Below are 22,029 nucleotides of genomic sequence, written 5' to 3' on the forward strand. Positions count from 1 at the left end.
ATTATCATTAGCTAAAAATATTTCTTGAATTGCCAGGCTATGTATAGCACTGAACTCTCGAGGTCAGGTGTCAGAAAACTACTGTCCCCACCAATTTTTATTGGAACACAGCCACACCCGTTCATGCCAGTTTATTTTCTGTGACTGCTTTCAGGCCATGGCAGCATTACATAGTTCCGACAGAAACCATATGGCCTACAAAACCCAAAATATTTGCCATTTGGTTCTTTACAGAAAAAGTTTGCTAGACTCCTCTGCCAAGTGCTTGAATGAAGTGATTAATGAAAGGAAAATCATATTGGCTACTTTGATGGCTAAATCAGACTCAGCAAAGAAAATAGCAACAGAATATTGAATAATAGATTATATCCACATGCCTTATAGTAATTTTTCAAAACATTTACAAGACAGATTCATAATTTTTAGTTTTACATGTTTTACTATTTGCTGATTGGTTCTTAACTCCACCTCACTACCTCACTAGAAGAGTTCAGAATCCAGCTCAGGAGTGACAAGTGAGTTAATGAATACACATAAGCTTAATTTTTCATAAATAAATAGTCCTTAGAGGAATATGAACCCACTTTACTATAACATAAGAATACTACAGTAAAAAAAAATAAAGGAGCAAATAAATAAAATCTTTAAAAAAATAAATAAATAAAGGAGCTTCCTCTTTCGAGTTAGTGTGGAGTTTCTTCAAAAACTTAAGCTCATGTTCCCTAAGGTACCCCACTGTGTGCACCCTGTGCATCTAAAATGGTACTAATCAGAGGTGCCTGGGCGGCTCAATCGGTTAAGTGACTGACTTTGGCTCAGGTCACAATCTCAGGGTCCTGGGATGGAGTCCTGTGTCATAGGCTCCATGCTCAGTGGGGAGTCTGCTTGCCCTGTCCCCCCCGCTTGTGCACGCGCTCTCTCTCTCTCTCTCTCTCTCATTTTCTCTCAGGTAAAGAAATAAAATCTTTATTTAAAAAAAAGCCTGAAAGGGGGTGCCTGAGTGGCTCAGTCAGTTAAGCATCTGCCTTCCACTCCCGTCATGATCCCGGAGTCCCCAGATCCAGCCCTGCCTGGGGCTCCCTGCTCAGCGGGAAGTCTGCTTCTCCCTCTGCCCTTTACCCTGCATGTACTCTCTCTAGCTCTCTCTCAAATAAATGAATAAAATCTTCAAAAAATAAAAAATAAATTTAAGAAGCCTAAAAAGTAAATAAAACAAAATGGTACTAATCATGTATTATCCTTGGGAAAATTTAGAAAAGTTATCACATAAATCGATTTCTGAGTTCTCTGTTCATGTAAACATCCTGATTGAAAAAGGCTTATTTAAGAGGATTGGTGGAGAAGCTACAAAAATAGAAAATATAAATATAAATTAGTAGGGGCACCTGGGTGGCTCAGTCGTTAAGCGTCTGCCTTCGGCTCGGGTCATGATCCCGGAGTCCTGGGATCGAGCCCCACATCGGGCTCCTTGCTCAGCGGGAAGCCTGCTTCTCCCTCTCCCACTCCCCCTGCTTGTGTTCCCTCTCTCGCTGTCTCTCTCTCTGTCAATAAATAAATAAAATCTTTAAAAAATATATATATATATATATATATATAAATTAGTAAAACACTTAGAAGATAAGGAGAAGAAAGCATTTGCTAAGATCAGAGAATAATAAAGTTTTGAAGGGAAAAGAAGAACCTGTGATTAGCATTGTCTTCTTAAGCTCTGTGGTTTCTATGGTCTGGCTTTTACTAGTTTTTACTACAGATGAGCTTTCAATTTTTTTCACTTTTCACTTATTACTGTAAGGCATGTGGATATAATCAGTTATTCAAAGGTATTCTTCCCTACCTTTGTACATTACAAGTAATAAGTTTGATTTAAGTAAACATGACAAAACTAGTGGAAAAACCTACCAATATAGGTTAGACTCTAAAAGCTATATGAATGAGTCTATAAATATATATGGTGCTATAAATGTACATTTCTAGACCAATGTTTGGAGAAATATATTCACTTATTTTTTCTCACACCCCAAAATACCGGGCTGGTTATACTCAAGATTCACTGGAGATGATATATCAAGACCACAGGCCCTCTTTTGAATTTTATTCCAGTTCAGGGGATCTATGAATGGCCACATGGATTCAAGGTCACATTTGTTAATTATTTACTCTTTCTCCTGTTCATAAGGGTAGTAGAGAGCTTAGCAAATAAAACCATCATTTACTGGACATAACAATTCTAGTTCTAATTCTAAATCCTATTCTAGGATTTTTACATTGCCTGCTTTAACTCTCTAGGCATTAATTTGCAGTCTGTTTTTAAAAACATCCTTATCTTCCTACTCTTATTCATATAGTATAAGAGCTTTGCCTATAATCAGAAATTTCTTTCTTTTTTTTTTTTTTAAAGATTTTATTTATTTGGCAGAGAGAGATAGCGAGAGAGGGAACACAAGTAGGGGGAGAGGGAGAAGCAGGCTTCCCACCGAGCAGGGAACCTCATGCAGGGCTCGATCCCAGGACCCTGGGATCATGACCTGAGCCGAAGGCAGACGCTTAACGACTGAGCCACCCAGGCGCCCCTATAATCAGAAATTTCTAAAAATTAAAAAAAAGAAATTCTAGGAATTCTACTGCCCTTATCTACTATTTCAAAGAGAGGCAAAATCTGTAGGCAAAAGGAGGCTTTATAAGAGATATCTTCATAAAATAAAGGCATATGATTCTGGGTTTTGCTTCTTTCTTTCTCCAGAAAGCTCAGAACTATTCTCTAAAGATGATTACAAAAAACACAAGAAAAGGCAGTAATAGTTCTTTCTTTTTAAGAGCTGCGTGCTATGTGTGCCTGGATATAACTGAACATATTTATTGATAGGAGGGAAGGTAGGAGTAGACATTCCCCTTCCCACCACAGTATAGCCCTTTCTCTTTTTTTTTTTTTTAAAGATTTTATTTATTTATTTGAAAGAGAGAGAGCGAGAGAGAGAACACAAGCAGGGGGAGTGGGAGAGGGAGAAGCAGGCTTCCCGCTGAGCAGAGAGCCTGATGTGGGGCTCGATCCCAGGACCCTGGGATCATGACCTGAGCCGAAGGCAGACGCTTAACAACTGAGCCACCCAGGCGCCCCTATAGCCCTTTCTCTTGTAACTTGTTCACCCACCACTTCTGTGCCTTTATTAACTAAACCTAGAATGTTTTCTCCCCCTAGCCTATATAATTATATTTTGTCTGATTTGACTATATTGTCCCTGGACAGTGTTCATAACTTGAGCCAATGACCATCTCCCCTCTGTTTTTATTAAGTAGAATATGCTACTGTGTAACATCTGTGCCCTCTGAACAAACACAGTCTTTCTTTTCTGAGGCATCTCTCTAAAGATTTGCTCTTGGGGGTGCTTAGGTGGCTCAGTTGGTTAAGCATTCGACTTCTGATTTTTGCTCAGGTCATGATCTCAGGGTCCTGGGATCAAGCCCCACATCAGACTCTGCACTCAGCGCAGAGTCTGCTGGTCCCTCTCCCTCTGCCCCTCCCCCCGTCTGTACTTTCTATCTCTAAAATAAATAAAATCTTTTTAAAAATAAAAAATAAAGATTTGTTGTCAAAAATACTTCTTAATACTACCCAAATTCTAATCTAATCTAATCTGAGGAAAAGAACTCAAATTTAACCTTCTCTCCTGTTTCGCCTCATAGTGTCCCCAGTCCCTTTAATCTCTAGCGTTGCCACTGGAAATGGAGAGACTTAAATGGAATTCATCTCTTCTAAATCCATAGACAGTCAAATATAAGAGTTATTCAATAAAATTGACTGGCATGAATATTCTAAACAATAATATTGTGTGGTTTTTAATATATCACCCAGCTGTGGAACATTTATTTACTGAACTATGCAAAGAAACCTTTTAATAGTGTCACCATCACCATGAAACAAATTGAACCCAGTAAGATTTGGATTACAGAGATACAACTGATGAGAAATCACAGCATCAGGTTTCTAGTCCACTGAAGTTTCCAGTGAATCAGAGTATAATGCGCAGACTTGTCAGGTATTTCGGGAAATTTCACAAGTGAATGTGCATTAATACATTAATATTGTCATCAACTCGTTCTGTTTTCCTCCAATACCCACAATAAGGATTTTGATAAAACCTACTCTCCTGTTAGGATCATGAATCTTGATTGAATTAAACCGTAGCTTCATGCTTCATCTCCTTCACAGACTTCACAGACAGTGGACTCTTTAAGAGTCCTCTGGGCAAAATAAATGTTGTTCTTGTTTTTGGGCCCTAATAGTTGAGTCTTATCTTCGCTTGCAAAATTAGAGTCTCAGTTCCTTAGCTTAATAGCCCTGGTTCTGGAAAAAGATTTTTCCAGACTGGCAGTATTTAGCTATTTAAGTATCAGAGCCCTGCCAACAAGCAGAACCTATTCTCCAGCTTGTCCGTAGACCCAGAAATGAAACATGATATTTATGTGATAGAAATTGATCATAAGGGCGCCTGGGTGGCTCAGATGGTTAAGCGTTTGCCTTCGGCTCAGGTCATGATCCCAGGGTCCTGGGATCGAGTACCACATCGGGCTCCCTGCTCCTTGGGAGCCTGCTTCTCCCTCTACCTCTCTCTCTCTCTGTGTCTCTCATGAATAAATAAATAAAATCTTTAAAAAAAAAAAAAGAAATTGATCATAAGACCCTGTTTAAATATCATGTCTACTCTATACAAAGTATCATACTCATCTAAATAAATACTGTTGAAAGTTCAATTTATCAAGTTTTAGTGGAGCACGTGATTGACATTAATCGGGAGACACAGGGCCTACCTTTGAGACTTAACTGCCACTAACTAGCTGTGTGACTTGATGATAAACAAGCATCCTCTCTTACAATACAGTAGTACAGTTGAAGCCTTTGTAACTGATGCAATCAGCACAAAATGTACTAGTTCCAAAGCCAGACTATTTGGCTTCAAATCTCAGCTCATCTGCTTGCTATCTGTGTGACCTTTGGCAGAGTACTGAGCCTCTCCATGCATGTAAAATGGGGATAATAGTACCAATTTCAAACAATTGTTATGTGGATTAAATGAGTCGGTACGGAGCGCCTGGGTGGCTCAGTCATTAAGCCTTCAGCTCAGGTCATGATCCCAGGGTCCCGGGATCGAGCCCCACCATCAGGCTCTCTGCTCCGTGGGAAGCCTTCTTCACCCTCTCCCACTCCCCCTGCTTGTGTTCCCTCTCTCGCTATGTCTCTCTCTGTCAAATAAATAAAATCTTTAAAAAATAAATAAATAAATAAATAAATGAGTCGGTACATGTAAGGAATTACAGCATTGCCTGATATACTCAAAAATATTCTTGTTTAGAGGGCGCCTGGGAGGCTCAGTTGGTTAAGCGACTGCCTTCGGCTCAGGTCATGATCCTGGAGTCCCTGGATCGAGTCCCGCATCGGGCTCCCTGCTCGGCGGGGAGTCTGCTTCTCCCTCAGACCCTCCCCTCTCTCATGTGTTCTCTCTCATTCTCTCTCTCTCAAATAAATAAATAAAATCTTTAAAAAAAAAATAAATATTCTTGTTTAGAGCGAGAGAGGCAGGGGGAGGGGCAGAGGGAAAGGAAGAGAACCTTAAGCAGGCTCCACACCCAGTAAAGAGCCAGATGTGGGGCTCAGTCTCACAACCCTGAGTTCATGACCTGAGCCAAAATCAAGAGTCGGATGCTTAACTGACTGAGCCACCCAGGCACCCCAAAAATTTTGTTTTTTTTTAAATTATAATTCTTAATTTGTTAATTAAGGAAGAAAGTTGTCTAAAGGAGGAGAATCATAAAATGAGGATATCTACTTAGGATGGGTCATTAATAAAGTTCTAAAATGGCAGTGAACTGAAATTGTCAACATTTTTTTTAAGAGGGAGGCGTTACCTTTATTTTTTTTTTACTGTACTATAAACGTAATGTGATAAAAATTGTTACAGTGGCAGTCCTATTACAGTGCATAAATGTATCAAAGTGGCACACGTGTATACTTTAAATTCACACAGTGTTACATGTCAAATATATCCCAAAAAATTGGAAACAAAAAAAACCTTTTTTTTAAGATTTTATCTCTTTATTAGAGAAAGAGAGCACAAGTAGGGGGGAGAGGAAGGGAGAGGGAGAAGCAGGCTCCTCGCTGAGCAGAGAGCCCAATGTGGGGCTCAATCTCAGGACCCTGGGATCATGACTCAAGCCAAAGGCAGACACTTAACTGACTGAGCCACCCAGGCACTCTAAGAAAAAAATTTTTTAATTAAAAGCTTGCATAAATGAAATGTTTCAGATCATGCTTTCAAAGTATTTTATAACATTTTATAATAAATTTTTCCCACCTACTTGGTTTTTTTAATTCAATTAATTTACATATGTATTATTAGTTTCAGATGTAGAGGTCAGTGATTCATCAGTCTTATATAATACCCAGGGTTCGTTACATCACGTGCCCTTCTTAACGTCCATCACCCAGTTACCCAATCCCCCTACCCACCTCCCCTCCAGCAACCCTGTTTGTTTCCTATGATTAAGAGTCTCTTATGGTTTGTCTCCCTCTCTGATTTTGTTTTATTTTTTCCTCTCTTCCCCTATGATCCTCTGTTTTGTTTCTTAAATCCCACATCTGAGTGAGATCATATGATAATTGCCTTTCTCTGATTGACTTTTTTGCTTAGCATACTATCCTCTAGTTCCATTCACATCATTGCAAATGGCAAGGTTTCATTTTTTTGATGGCTGAGTAGTAGTTTAGAGTGTGTGTGTGTGTGTGTGTGTGTGTGTATACCCCACATCTTTTTTATCCATTCATCTGTCTATGGACATCTGGGCGCTTTCCATAGTTTGGCTATTGTGGACATTGCTCCTATAAACATTGGAGTGCAGACGCCCCTTTGGATCATTATATTTCTATCTTTGGGGTAAATACCCAGGAGTGCAGAAATTGTCAGCTTCTTGGTAGGAATTTCCCATCAGGTTATGAAACTTTAGTAGAACGTTTTTCCTTTTCCAGAATCCTTTGGAGCCACTGTATATTCCTGCCAGTGATTGTGCATAGTCACAAATTTTCAAGGAAAGAGCCATTCCTTTAATCTCTTGATATTAGTTAACCATGATATTTGGACAGGGTTAAGGATTTTATATTAGACAGTCTTTTTTTTCCTTTATAACGAAGCACTTTTTCCCCTTAGTGAACCCACTCTATTGGTGTGTCTAAATTTCAGTTGACTGTGTGGCAAAATTCTTCTTCCAATTCCCTTGGTTTTAGTGACATTTTCAGGTACAGTCTCAACAACAGGTACTAGGTCTCTCAGAATATTTGTCACCAGTCATCTGTGTCTTGGTTAAAACTTTGTTCAGGAATTTAGCTTTCCAGTATCTACAGAACATTCCAGTCTCTTTATTACTTGTCTCAGAATAACATCTCTCCTTACACTTGGCATAATTCAGATTATCAATCACATAATGTCTGGTAGCATTGTTATTACCATACTTTGAAGTAGTTGGGCTTATTTTCCCAAACACCTTAGTTTTAAAAGGCAACCTCTAGCTCCCTTTTTAATTTATAGTCCTTGCTTCTTTTTTATATAAAAAGCCTCTCCTTTTTATACCCACTCTTAGCATTGCATTGGAAACTGCCATCAAGTTATAACCTTCAGAAGTGATCCTGCTGATTGGGCTAGCACGTGAGGAAGCAGCAGGTCTATGTCCTCCTGTAAGGTTCTGGAAAAGAAAATCTGTTGCTGTGTAATGCAACACAGCCTCAGAGACCAAGCATACCAATAAACAATTAGGGCCTTTTGAAGAGATAGCATTTATTTTTTCAGACTCCATTTGAAAATATTGGGCCTTCCTCTCCACCGCCTCCTCCCCTGAGTATTTTCTCGGTTCTGTCAGAAAATGTCCTAACACCAGAGCCAGTCATATTTGGTATTGATTCTAGTAGGAAAAAACACTCAATGTGCTGTTTAATCTTCAGGGGGGAAACTCTTAAAATTAATGGAAATAATTTATTACACTAACTTCATTTGTTTAGGTTCTACAGATATAGAAGTCTATTTTATACCTAATTTTTTTTAATAAGTCATGAGAAATCTAGGTTCTGTATTCCTGCATGTAATCTCAAGCACCATGTGGAAACACTGTTCCTAGATCTGTGGCATATTTTTTACCCTGGTGTGTGCTAGTGAATGTGCCAAATTAAAGTTAACAGTTACCACATCTATCCCTTACATTTCTGGGAGCAGAGTTTATTTTAATATGTACTAAAGGGAATGTAATATATCTACTTCCATTTTTTTAACTTCCATTTTTAATCAACTCAGTATTTTTTGAATGACTGTTACCACTAAGTTACTAAGAAACATTATAAAACCTCAGTTATGGAAACATTATAAAACCTCAGTTATGGAAAAGATTTTCCAAATGCCAGATTCAGTAATGTCAGGAATTGAAGCAAACTAAATTACTCTTTCAAGATAATTGGTTTTTTTTCTTCAAAACATTTTTAAGTATATAATTCAGTGGTATTAAGTACATTCCTATGTTGTGCAACCATTTCCTCTCCATTTATAGAACTTTTACCTCATACCAAACAGAAACTCTAACCATTCAGCAATAAATTCCCCATCCTCCCTTGCCCTGTAGCCACTGGTAACCACCATTCTCCTTTCTGTCTCTGTGAATTCCCTGTTCTGGATATTTAAGTGGAACCATACGATATTTTGTCTGACTTATTACACTTAGCATAATGTGTCAAGATGCATCCATGTTGTAGCATAAATCAGAATTTCATTCCTTTTTATGGCCTACTAATATTCCATTGTGTGTATATATACCACATTTTATTTATCTGCTCATTATTGATGGACACATGGGTTGTTAACCATATTCTGGCTATTGTGAATAATACTGTTGTGAACATTGGTGAGAAAGTTTGTCATTGCTTTCAATTCTTTTAGGTATATCCCTAGAAGTGGAATTGATAGATCATGTAATAATTCGATTTTATATAGTGAAGAACTACCAAACTGTTTTCCATAGAAACTGCATCATTTTAGATTCCTGCCGGCACTGCATAAGGGTTCAAGTTTCTCCACATCCTTCCCAACACTTGTTGTCTTCCAGTTTTTTGATAGTAGCTATTTTAATGGGCTTGAAGTAGAATTGTTACATTCTTTTTTTAAAAAAAAGATTTTATTTATTTATTAGGGAGAAAGAGCACAAGTGGTGGGGAGAGGGAAAAGCAGACATCCCACTGAGCAGGGAGCCCGACACAGGGCTTGATCCCAGGACCCCGAAATCATGACCTGAGCCAAAGGCAGTTGCTTAACCAACTGAGCCACCCAGGTACCCTGTTACATTCTTAATACAGTAAAATGTTACTTCTTAGTTTGTAAGACTACCTGCATCAGCAGGTGTCTTAACAGACTTAAACTTTGCAAATAAGATCTTTGTTTAAAATAACACATCATGGGGCACCTGGGTGGCTCAGTCAATTGAGTGTCTGTCTTTGGCTCAGGTCATGATCTCAGTGTCCTGGAATCGAGCCCTACATTGGGCTCTCTGCTCAGCAGGAAACCTGCTTCTCCCTCTGCCTGCCGCTCCCCCTGCTCGTGCTCTCTGTCTCTCTATCAAATAAAAATCCCTTAAAAAAATAAAAAATAAAAACAGATTTTCTTTTCCAGAACCTCACAGGAGGACATAGACCTGCTGCTTCCTCATGTGCTAGCCCAATCAGCAGCCTTCCTTAAACCACTCAAACTAGATTTTAAAGCAAAGACTAATAAGAGATGAAGAAGGACACTATATCATAATAAAGGGATCTATCCAACAAGAAGATCTAACAATTATAAATATTTATGCCCCTAAGTTGGGAGCAGCCAAATATATAAATCAATTAATAACAAAGAAACTCATTGATAATAATAAAATAATAGTAGGGGACTTTAGCACCCCACTCACAGCAGTGGACAGATCATCTAAGCAGAAGATGAGCAAAGAAACAAGGGCTTTGAATGACACACTGGACCAGATGGACTTAACAGATATATTCAGAGCATTTCACCCTAAAGCAGCAGAATACATATTATTTTCAAGTTCATGTGGAGCATTCTCCAGAATACATCACATACTGGGTCACAAATCAGGTCTCAACCAATAAAAAAAGATTGAAATCATACCATGCCTATTTTCAGACCACAATGCTATGAAACTTGAAGTCAACCACAAAGACAAATTTGGAAGGACCACAAATACATGGAGATTAAAAAACATTCTACTAGGGGCGCCTGGGTGGCTCAGTTGGTTAGGCGACTGCCTTCGGCTCAGGTCATGATCCTGGAGTCCCAGGATCAAGTCCCGCCTCGGGCTCCCTGCTCGGCAGGGAGTCTGCTTCTCCCTCTGACCCTCCCCCCTCTCATGTGCTCTCTCTCCTTCTCTCTCAAATAAATAAATAAAATCTTTAAAAAAAAAAAAACATTCTACTAAAGAATGAATGGGTCAACCAGGAAATTAAAGAATTTTTAAAAAACGTGGAAGCAAATGAAAGTGAAAACAACGGTTCAAAATCTTTGGGATGCAGCAAAGGCAGTCCTAAGAGGGAACTATATAGCAATACAGGCCTTCCTCAAGAATCAAGAAAAGTCTCAACTACACAACCTAACCTTACACCTAAAGGAGCTGGGAAAAGAACAGCAAATAAAGCCTAAACCCAGCAGGAGAAGAGAAATAATAAAGATTAGAGGAGAAATCAATGATATAGAAATCAAAAAAACAGTAGAATACATCCACAAAACTAGGAGCTTGTTCTTTGAAAGGATTAATAAGATTGATAAACCCCTGGCCAGACTTATCAAAAAGAAAAGAGAAAGGACCCAAATAAATAAAGTCATGGGGGTGCCTGGGTGGCTCAGTTGTTAAGCATCTACCTTCGGCTCAGGTCATGATCCCAGGCTCCTGGGATCGAGCCCCGCATCGGGCTCCCTGCTCAGAGTGGAGCCTGCTTCTCCCTCTCCCACTCCGCCTGCTTGTGTTCCCTCTCTCGCTGTGTCTCTCTCTGTCAAATAAATAAATAGAATTTGAAAAATAAAATCATGAATGAAACAGGAGAGATCACAACCAACACTGCAGAAATATCAACAATTATAAGAGAATATTATGAGCAATTATATGCCAACAAATTAGGCAATCCAGAGGAAATTAATACATGCCTAGAAACATAAACTGCCACAACGGAAATAGGAAGAAATAGAAAACCTGAACAGACCCATAACCAGCAAAGAAATTGAATCAGTAATCAAGAATCTCCCAACAAACAAAGAGTCCAAGGCCAGATGGCTTCCCAGTGGAATTCTACCAAACATTTAAAGAAGAATTAATACCTATTCTTCTGAAGCTGTTCCATAAAATGGAAATGGAAGGAAAACTTCCAAACTCATTCTATGAGGCCAGCATTACCTTGATCCCAAAATCAGACAAAGGCGCCACTAAACAGGATAATTATAGACCAATATCCCTGATGAACATGGATACAGAAATTCTCACCAGGATACTAGCTAATAGGGTCCAGCAGTACATTAAAAAGATGATTCACCACAACCAAGTGGGATTTATTCCTGGGCTGCAGGGGTGGTTCAACATTTACAGTCAATCAGTGTGATACACCACATTACTAAAAGAAAGGATATTAACCATATGAGCAAAAGCATATGACAAAGTATAGCATCCTTTCTTGATAAAAACCTCCTACCATGTAGGGAAAGAGGGAACATTCCTCAACATCATAAAAGCCATATAAGAAAGACCCACAGCAAATATCATCCTCAGAGGGGAGAAACTGAGAGCTTTTCCCCTAAGATGAGGAACACAACAGGGATGTCCACTATCATCACTGCTGTTCATCATTGTAGTGGAAGTCCTAGCCTCAGCAATCAGACAGCAAAAAGAAATAAAAGGCATCCAAATCAGCAAAGAAGTCAAATTTCACTCTTCACAGATGACATGATACTCTATGTAGAAAACCCAAAAGACCCCAGTAAAAAATTTCTAGAACTGATACAGGAATTCAGCAAAGTTTCAGGATACAAAATCAACACACAGAAGCTTGTTGCATTCCTGTACACTAATAGTGAAACAGCAGAAAGAGAAATCAAGGAATCGATTCCATTTACAATTGCACCAAAAACCATTAGATACCTAGGAATAGAACCTAATCAAAGAGGTAAAAGATCTGTACTCAGAAAACTATAGAACACTTAATGAAAGAAATTGAGGAAGACACAAAGAAATGGAAAAACATTCCATGCTCATGGATCGGGAGACCAAATATTATTAAAATGTCTATGCTACCCAAAGCAATCTACACATTCACTGAAAAATCCCTATCAAAATACCACCAGGATTTTTCACAGAGCTGGAACAAACAATCCTAAAATGTGTATGGAACCAGAAAAAAAGACCTCGAATAGCCAAAGGAATGTTGAAAAAGAAAAAGCTAGTGGCATCACAATTCCGGATTTCAAGTTCTGTTACAAATCTGTAATTGTCAAGACAGGATGGTACTGGCACAAAAGCAGACACATAGATCAATGGAACAGAATCGAGATCCCAGAAATGGACCCTCAACTCTATAGTCAACTAATCGTTGACAAAGCAGGAAAAATTATCCAGTGGAAAAGTCTTTTCAACAAATGGTGTTGGGAAGATTGGATAGCCACATGCAGAAAAGTGAAACTGGACCACTTTCTTACAGCATACACAAAAAAAAATTCAAAGTGGATGAAAGACCTAAATGTGAGACAGGAATCCATCAAAATCCTAGAGGAATTCACAGGGCAGCAACCTCTTTGACCTCAGCTGCAGCAACTTCTTGCTAGATACATCTCCAAAGGCAAGGAAAACAAAAGCAAAAATGAACTATTGGGACTTCATCAAGATAAAAAGCTTTTGCGCAGCAAAGGAAATTTTGGTCAACAGAACTAAAAGGCAGCCTACGGAATGGGAGAAGATATTTGCAAATGTCTTATCAGATAAAGGGCTAATATCCAAAATCTATAAAGAATTTATCAAACTCAACACCCAAAAAACAAAAAATTGTCAAGAAATGGGCAGGAGACATGAACAGACATTTCTCCAAAGAAGACATACAGATGACCAATAAACACATGAAAAATGTCAACATCACTCAAGGAAATAGAAATCAAAATGACAATGAGATACCACCTGACACCAGTCAGAATGGCTAAAATTAACAACTCAGGAAACAACAGATGTTGGCCAGGATGCAGAGAAAGGGGAACCCTCTTACACTGCTGGTGGAAATGCAAGCTGGTGCAGCCACTCTGGAAGACAGTATGGAGGTTCCTCAAAAGGTTGAAAATAGAGCTACCCAACAGCCCCGCAATTGCACTATTAGGTATTTATCCAAAGGATACAAACATAATGATCCAAAGAGGCACCTGCACCCCAATGTTTATAACAGCAGTGTCCACAATAGCCAAACTGCGGAAAGAACCCAGATGTCCGTTGACAGATGAATGGATAAAGAAGAGGTGGTATATTTATACCATGGAATATTACTTAGCCATCAAAAAGAATGAAATCTTTCCATTTGCAATAATGTGGATGAAACTAGAGGGTATTGTGCTAAGGGAAATAAGTCAGACAAATACAAATAGTATATGATTTCACTCGTGTAATTTAAGAAACAAAAAGAACATGGGGGAAGGAAGAATAAAATAAGATAAAAACAGAAAGAGGCAAACTATAAGAGACTCTTAACTGTAGGGAACAAACAGGGTTGCTGGAGGGGAGGGGGGAGTGGGATGGGGTAACTGGGTGTTGGGCTTTAAGGAGGGAACTTGAAGTAACGAGCACTGGGTATTGTATGCAACTGATGAATCACTAAATTCTACCCCTGAAACTAATAATACACTGTATGTTAACTAAATTGAATATAAATTTTTAAAAAAATTTTAAAAAGAATGTGATATAAAATAGTTTTCAAACTTTAAAATGCAGAAGGGTCATGTGGTAATTTTGATAACATGTAGATTCTAATTAGTTGGTCTTATGGGCCTGCTCTTCAGCATGTTTAACAAGTTCCTGAGTGGTGGCAAGGCTGCTTGCCCAGAGAACAAACTTTGAGTACAAGAATTTAAAGTATTAGTGAAGACAGACCCTAACTGATAAAAATATTACAGCTCTTCTGGCATGCAAAACTAAATTACGTATTAAGTAATCTATTTTGAACATTTAACAATGTGTAAATGAATGTACTGATTAAAAAAAAAAAATTGGACCTGGTGATATGAAGCTCTGGAATCACATTTTCAATTCCTCTATTGAAATGTTTCTCTCACTGGTCATTGTGCCTCAGTTTTTTCAACTTTAAAATTGGAAGAGTACTTTCCGTCTATTACCTTGATGTTGATAAAGAATTTTTTTAAATTGCCTCTTCTCTGTTTTCCTCCTTAGGGAGTGCCTTGGTGAAGCACATGAGCCTTGTGACTGCCAAACATGGAAAAATTGGCTACAAAAAATAACTGAAATGAAACCGGAAGAACGTAAGGAGAATCTTAGATAGCTATACTATATATATTCTAATAGCATTCAAAAGATAATGTAGTCCTATTACTTAGAGTCTTCATTAAGTAAGTTTTCAAGTTGTTAATGCTGTAGCTCTCCAGTTTAACATTATACCTCTCACTAATACCCTTTTGGACATCACAAGGTTTTTGCAGCGGGGAATCACAGACAGGTTCCATGTTTCTAACTAACTGTTTTCAGTTAAGATAAGCAGGGTAGGGCGCCTGGGTGGCTCAGATGGTTAAGCATCTGCCTTCGGCCCAGGTCATGATGCCAGAGTTCTGGGATCGAGTCCCGCATGGGGCTCCCTGCTAGGTGGGGAGCCTGCTTCTCCCTCTGCCTCTGCTTCTCTGTCTCTCTGACTCTCATGAATAAATAAATAAAACATTTAAAAAAAAAAAAGATAAGCAGGGTAAACAGGATCACATTAAAGCCCTCCTCCCACGGCTGGGTGGAGGGCTTTATCCTGGAGTGGACCACCTAGCTTTTTTATACCTTAAGGAAGAAATGTATACACTGTAGTGAGAGGAAGCTTCTTATTTCCCTGGAAACTTCAATGGATGATAAAACAAGTTAATTTCTTGACATTATGTGGCTCTGTAGATTTACTTAAATGGCATGTCTAACTATTTCTACTGAGATTTCTATAAATACATATTAATCCTACGGAAATGCTATGAAATTGGTGTTAGTAATCCCATTTTGTAGATGAAGTAATTAATACTTAGATTGGATTGAGTGACATCAGGGACAGGGCATGTGCCTGGAAACAGAATGGATTTTAATTAGCCTTCCTAATAGTAATTCCTGCATTTAACAGGAATTGCTTTGCAGTTATTTTTCATCCCCTGAAGTGTTTTATGACAACTGTTTTCTTTCGAATTAATACAAAAGTTAATTTCATTTTTTAACTTTTTATATAATTGAGTTAGTTTGAGGTATTACAAATCAGGATTAAGAATTCCCTCAGTGAGGGACGCCTGGGTGGCTCAGTCAGTTGAGCGGCTGCCTTCGGCTCAGGTCATGATCCCAGGGTCCTGGGATCGAGTCCCACATTGGGCTCCTTGCTCGGCAGGGAGCCTGCTTCTCCCTCTGCCTGCCTCTCCCCCTGCTTGTGTTCTGTCTCTCTCTCTGACAAATAAATAAATAAAATCTTTAAAAAAAAAAAAAAGAATTCCCTCAGTGATTCTGCACTTACTATGAACAAAGCACATGATGATGATGATGCCAGCCTTCAAAAAGTATATAAGCTAGAAGGGAAGCAGTCAAATCATTACAGTATTATATGATAACTAATATAGTTGGGTAAAGATAAGAGTACAAAAACAAGAAAACTAAATCAGGTTGGGAAAACAAGAAAACTAAATCTGGTTGGGCAGGGGGGTGTCAGAATCTTCCTGAAGGCAGTGAGATAGGAATTGGGTTTTAGCATACCTGCAGGGCAGAAATGTGGTAGGTATTCCTATCAGCAGCTAAAGTGATGCTGGGAGAGCCTGGCTGACAGCTCTGAGACCCTACAGACTTGTATTATATCGGGCAATATACCACTGCCCAAGAACTGGTCATTAGCATTTTATATTCACGAGATTCATTTTGTGCACTGACTCAGGGTTATTCAAATCCATGAAGAAGAGACTACTATGTAAACCAGAATATCAGTTTATTAATTGATAATGAGGGGGATCCCTTTCACATGATGAGAAGGCTTATGTCCGTTATCCAGGAGCAAAAGGAAATGGATAATCTTAGGATATTTTATAGGGAGATCTGATTAAATATTCTTGCCCTGTACATTCATCATTTAATCAACAAATATTTTTTTGAGTACCTGCTATGTGCTAGGAACTTCCCAAATTAAAAACAGCCACATGGATTGTTTTTGTTCCCCAGGTGCATTGTGTCTCTTGAATGCCAGATATAGCTTGCCATTGCTCCCTTGACACCCACCCATTTTCCCTATTCTCCTGATATGTATGGGTCTGTGTATACGTGTGAGTTCCATAAACAGATTAATACCATTATCCTGCAACGCCTTTAAACATGACAAGACCATTGGATTTTGCTCTCTTGTTTTGCTTCTGGCACCAAGAAACATTTATATTTCTATTAGACATGGTTGGCTATTGCTCACCTACCTACATTTCTTTATACCTTTATATGATGCTTAACATTAAGGTCCATGGGAGAAATTGCAAGAGATGAGGCTGGAAAGGTAGGCATTGCCAGATTGTGAGGATTTTTGCCAAATTGTCTGAAGCTATCTTATTAACAGAATAAGCTATATGATACATTTTTTAAGTAGGAAAATAGCATTATCTGAGATATTTTTAGGAAGATAACTGATGACTGGGCAGGTGAGACTGAAGGATAGAGAGATCAAAATAGGGAGGTAAATTTTTAGTTTGAGTCAAAAGATGGATGATTGGTCAATGTAGGAAATTCAGATATGAGATTACCTTTCAGGGGAAAATAAATGACTTGTTGTGGACATTGTGAACTTTCAGGTACTTATAGGACATATATGTGGAGGTGTGCAGTGGGATTTTAGAAGTGCTTGTTTGCAGCCCAGAGAGATGCTGAGAAGACTTAGGAATAACTTACTGCTTTTAAGTGGTATCCATATTATTTATGTAACATTTATTGAGTGCTACTTTATATTAGAATATGGAAATAAGGTGCTGCCTACTTTCTTGAAATTTACGTTTTAGAGATGAAGACAGCAATATACAAAACTAAGAAAAAGAAGTATTATTAATGCTGTGAAAGAACAGCATACCTGTGGTACATTGTGAGGGAGGGGAGAGATCAAAGAGAAGATCAGTTTTCTCTATGAGAGGGTAAGGAAAAACATTATGAAAGAATTGATGCACAAGCTGCATCTTGAGAGCTGATAAGATGTTCTTCGCACAGACCGGAACAGGAAGGCTATTTGGGCTTCAGGTGAAGGAGAGCTGTGAAATAGCGTGGCATGTTCAAGGACTGCAGATTCTACAGTACAACCAGCGCAAAGAAGGTGCACTGCCAGATGAGACCGCACAGGCAGAAGTCCCAATCCGGTGTCAGGGCGGGGGTTCTATGGAGTGCTGGGAGGTCTGACTTCATCCTGAGACACTGAAAAGCAGTTCTGAGGAGGAGAATGAGAATTGAAGATGCTTAGGTCACTCAGGTAAAAGTGTGGACAGTGAATAGAGACTATTGAGAGACAAGTAAGAATGCTGTTTCTTAGAAAACTTCAGAATGAGAGGATAATGAGGGTTTGAACAAGACAGGGGCAATGCAAACAAGAGAGGAGAGGTGTATACAGGAGAGTTAAAGAAGATGCAGTTTTATTTAGTTGTAAATCTAGTGTACTTACCAGTTGCCTGGAAGTGTTAACGCACCACAAGAGATAATTAGCACAATATATTATTTATTAATTATTGAGCAGAAAATGGCTGTAAGTGTCCAATTTAAGATATGAAACAAACATTTTGAAATGGGTGTTTTTACTTATGTCTTACCATTGTAAAATTGGTCATTCATTCCATACCCACGAATAAATTTTTACTAGGGCGAGAGAGAGAGAGAGAACGACCTGGCTAGTAAGTACAGATTATCACTGCGACTGTGACAAAATACCCTTACATATGACCATGATCCTGATAATGAGGACAGAAGAGAAATAGAAGAACTAGAAAATGGTATATATGGTGTATACACAGTTACTTCTGGTGGCCAGAGACAGGGAGACCTCAAATGAAAAACAAGACTTCCTCAAACAGTCCTAAATGGGGTTTTAATTCAGAAAGACAGAGGAACTTGAGAAAATTGGATAGAAGATAAGGGACTGAGGACACCTGAAAAGTTGTCTACCATAGAAGGACCAAAGCCAAGACTGCAGAGTAAGTTCCCAGTTGCTGAGAAAAACCTAGGAGTTTTCTCATTGTCCTCCAGACAGAAATGTGATGACCAGCTGACTACTATTAATGGCCACTTAAGTTTATGAAATTTAGGGTGAGGCTTAACGCAAATAATACTAGGCCAACTGTAAGGCTTAAGTGGAACATCATCATTAAATACATAAAAATAATATTCCAAGAAAGAAAAGTATGATTTAATGCTGTATTGTTTACATATTAATTTGGGTCATGGTCACATACATACTTTTGGCATAAGCATTTACAACTGAACTTGTCGATTCATGAGATCATTTTCTCCCTTATGCCTAGTTTTCCAAAGTCTTTGAATTATGAGACTCAAAAGGAGTGACAAAATCTAATTAATGAGAAAAAATGCTATAAAATATACTAAGATTCGTTCAAAGAATTCCATATAAAGATTCAAATACTATTTTTCAGCACTGAAACTGCCTCTGTTATGTCTAATCAGACAAGAAGAGGGAGTGATTATATTTTCTGTGAAACTGGTTATTTTATAAAAATTCTGAGACCAGTTTTTCCATAGTACATAATAAATGATTATTGAACGGAATTCAAATATTCTTCTTAAGAAGTCAGTCTTTAAAATCAATTTTGTGAACGCCTGGGTGGCTGTCGGTTAAGCGTCAGCCTTCAGCTCAGGTCATGATCCCAGGGTCCTGGGATCGAACCCCACATGGGGCTCCCTGCTCATCAGGAAGCCTGCTTCTCCCTCTCCCTCTGCTTGTGCTCTCTCTGTCTCTCTCTCTCTCTCAAATGAATAAATAGTATCTTTTTTAAAAAATTTAAAAATAAAAATAAAATCAACTTTGTTTTGGGCAACACTGTCAGGACCCTTCTCACTCCTGAGAGATTTTTCTATATCCTTTTTTTAATAAACTTCTGTCGCTTTACTCACTCTCAAAAAAAATAAATAAAAATAAATAAACCAACTTTGTTTTCACTTGCACACATATTGATTCTATTAGTAGATCTTAGATTGTTAATGCACTAATACTTGATTAAATGAAGCTAATATTTCTTACAAGGAGACCTAAGCACACTAGATTATTGAAGAAAGAAGATCAGGATACAATAGATATGTAACTGAAGTCAAGGGAAGAGTCTGGAACTCAGTAAGGGTGAAGAAAACTCACCAGGTCGATGGAAGGGGGAGATAAGGTAATGTAGGTATGAAGCAAAGTGTATACAGAAGGCAGATGTGTGAAATGACCTTGTTTGGAGAACTAGAAGGAAAGGCATTTTTTCCAGTACAAGTTTTTGTTTTAATAATAGTAAAAAAAATAATAGTTATTTCCTGAACACAGTTTACTTTATACAGTCCTCTAGAATGCAGTTAGGAACTAGCATTCTCTCCAAGGGTGGGAGAAAAAAACTGTTACGTTGCAAGTCACACAAGCTGCTTTGTTTTAATGGCTTTGTGCTTTATTTATTGTAACAATGGACAATAAAGGTCATAAGAATATATTAGAGCCTCTGAGCTAAAAATAATGTTGATGCTAAAGGGAGGAGACAGGCCACTATTTAAAAAAAAAAAAATTAGACATTATACTTAGTGATTAGGTTTTAAAGCAGTACCCTCTGTAAATGGCATTACCTCCACAGCTTGACCGGATTAGCCGTAAGTTAGTAAGTTCCTCCTGAAACTCCTGTTCTCCACCAAATTAACTGAGAATTCTCTAGCAACACCCTAATCAAACCATCTTCTATCAAGTGGGTTTAGAACTGAAGTGGGTCTGATCACTTCATTGCTGCAGTTGTTTCTCTTTGCTGTATGGAACTGAAAACCAGTGCTTCCCAGTCCAGCACTGCTCTTCTGTTGTTGAACAAACTTAAGTGTGTAGGCACCTTGGTGTTCTTTGTGGCAAGACAGCCCCACTCCTGCATTGGTAAGGCTCCATCAAAGGGCTGCTCCTAGTGCTCACCTCTTCCAGTTCATGTACTGAGCCACTTTCCAGGGGTCACTCAACCCAAATGCTTGTCTCCCTTCCCTCTCCAGGGTTGGGTCACTTTTCCTTTTAAACCTCAAAACTCAAGGAGTCTGATTTCTCACCTGCTTTTAACAGAAGTGCTAATAACTCCTTTCCCCACCCTTTTGAGAGTGTCTACATGTAATCAGGGCCTTGATTGGATGGGCCACTTTCAGTGATTTCAAAGTAATTTTTGGACATCTCTTTCAGGAAAGAAAAGGTAGAGCTTTCCTATGCACTTAAAGCTAGAAAACAAAACAAATTCGATTACTGACAAAGAGGGAGAAAGTAATTGTGCCTCTGGACCTCTCTCTAGTACCTAACTCTCTCCACTTGGGGTGCTGGGAAGGGTGTTGGTTTATAAGATTTAGAATCGTTTAAAATCATGACATTCCTTAAGACTGCAGATCTCAAATCAAAATAGAATAAATTGAGTTTAAGATGAAGAATATAAGATTGGCATGGGGATAGAGGGAGGGAGAATCTTGCCAGGTGGACAGTGGCCAAATCATGAAGGTATTTTTTGCTAATACAATTTGATTTTATCTTGCAGTCAGTGGGGAGCATCTAAAAGATTTCAAGGAGATACGTATTTCTCAAAGATCACTCTAGGCAGTATAGTGGAAGCTGGGGGCATAAGGAGCTGGGGAGATGGGTTGGTTTATTAATTGTCAAAGCAGGAGGTGTGGAGGACCCTAGCTAAAGCAGTAAGAAGTAGAAATGGAGAGGAGACAGATAAGAAAGAGAAAATGGTAGAAACTATGGAATGTAGCAGGTGAGGGAGAAAGGGGAGGGTATCAAGATCATGCTCTTCCTGGATTGATTCTGAGTAGATGACCATATCATTTACCAGGACAGGGAATAGAGAAAGGGGCAGCTTTAGGGGAAATGATAAGTTTAGTTTTAGACATGTCACAGTGGATTCATTTTTAGTTTATCTGAAATAATCATGGGTAAAAAAAAGATAGTGATATTTCAATATAATTTTCGTGTTTTTTACTATGATGAAGAGTATCTGATCATTATGTTTGCAGCTGACCCATTTAAGAAATTATTGTCTAAAATTACCATTCTTTCTGTAATTCTCTTTGATGCAATAGTTTTTTTTTTTAATATTTTATTTATTTATTTGACAGAGAGAGACACAGCCAGAGAGGGAACACAAGCAGGGGGAGTGGGAGAGGGAGAAGCAGGCTTCCCGCCGAGCAGGGAGCCCGATGCGGGGCTCGATCCCAGGACCCTGGGATCATGACCTGAGCCGAAGGCAGACGCTTAACCGACTGAGCCACCCAGGCGCCCCGATGCAATAGTTATTTTAAACAGACAATAATATATTGCTTTTTGTTAGCTTTAGTTCTTTTCTTCCCCAGTTTATTTGGACACAACTTTAGAGAAAAATCTCCTTTAAATCAGATTTCATAAATAGAACTTCTGGAATACAGCCCCTTATCATACTATAATCATGCTATTCAAAATGAAGCAGTTTAAAAACTTTGCCATATACCCTAATAGGAAAATAAATATATAGTTAAAATTGAGAGACAATCTGC

General features: G+C 38.5%; 1 protein-coding gene across 2 annotated transcripts in view; it reads left to right on the forward strand.

Moving 5' to 3' along the window:
* Nucleotides 1-22,029, forward strand: part of ANKIB1 (ankyrin repeat and IBR domain containing 1) — a 146,982-nt gene that overhangs the window by 104,230 nt on the left and 20,723 nt on the right. For both annotated transcript variants that reach the window (XM_021689593.2, XM_021689594.2), the window contains one exon: nt 14,482-14,570. In XM_021689593.2, the coding sequence (XP_021545268.1) occupies nt 14,482-14,570 (89 nt within the window). The remainder of the gene's footprint in view (nt 1-14,481; nt 14,571-22,029) is intronic.

Source organism: Neomonachus schauinslandi, chromosome 12 (genome assembly GCF_002201575.2).
Source record: "Neomonachus schauinslandi chromosome 12, ASM220157v2, whole genome shotgun sequence".
NCBI classification, from domain to species: Eukaryota; Metazoa; Chordata; class Mammalia; order Carnivora; family Phocidae; genus Neomonachus; species Neomonachus schauinslandi.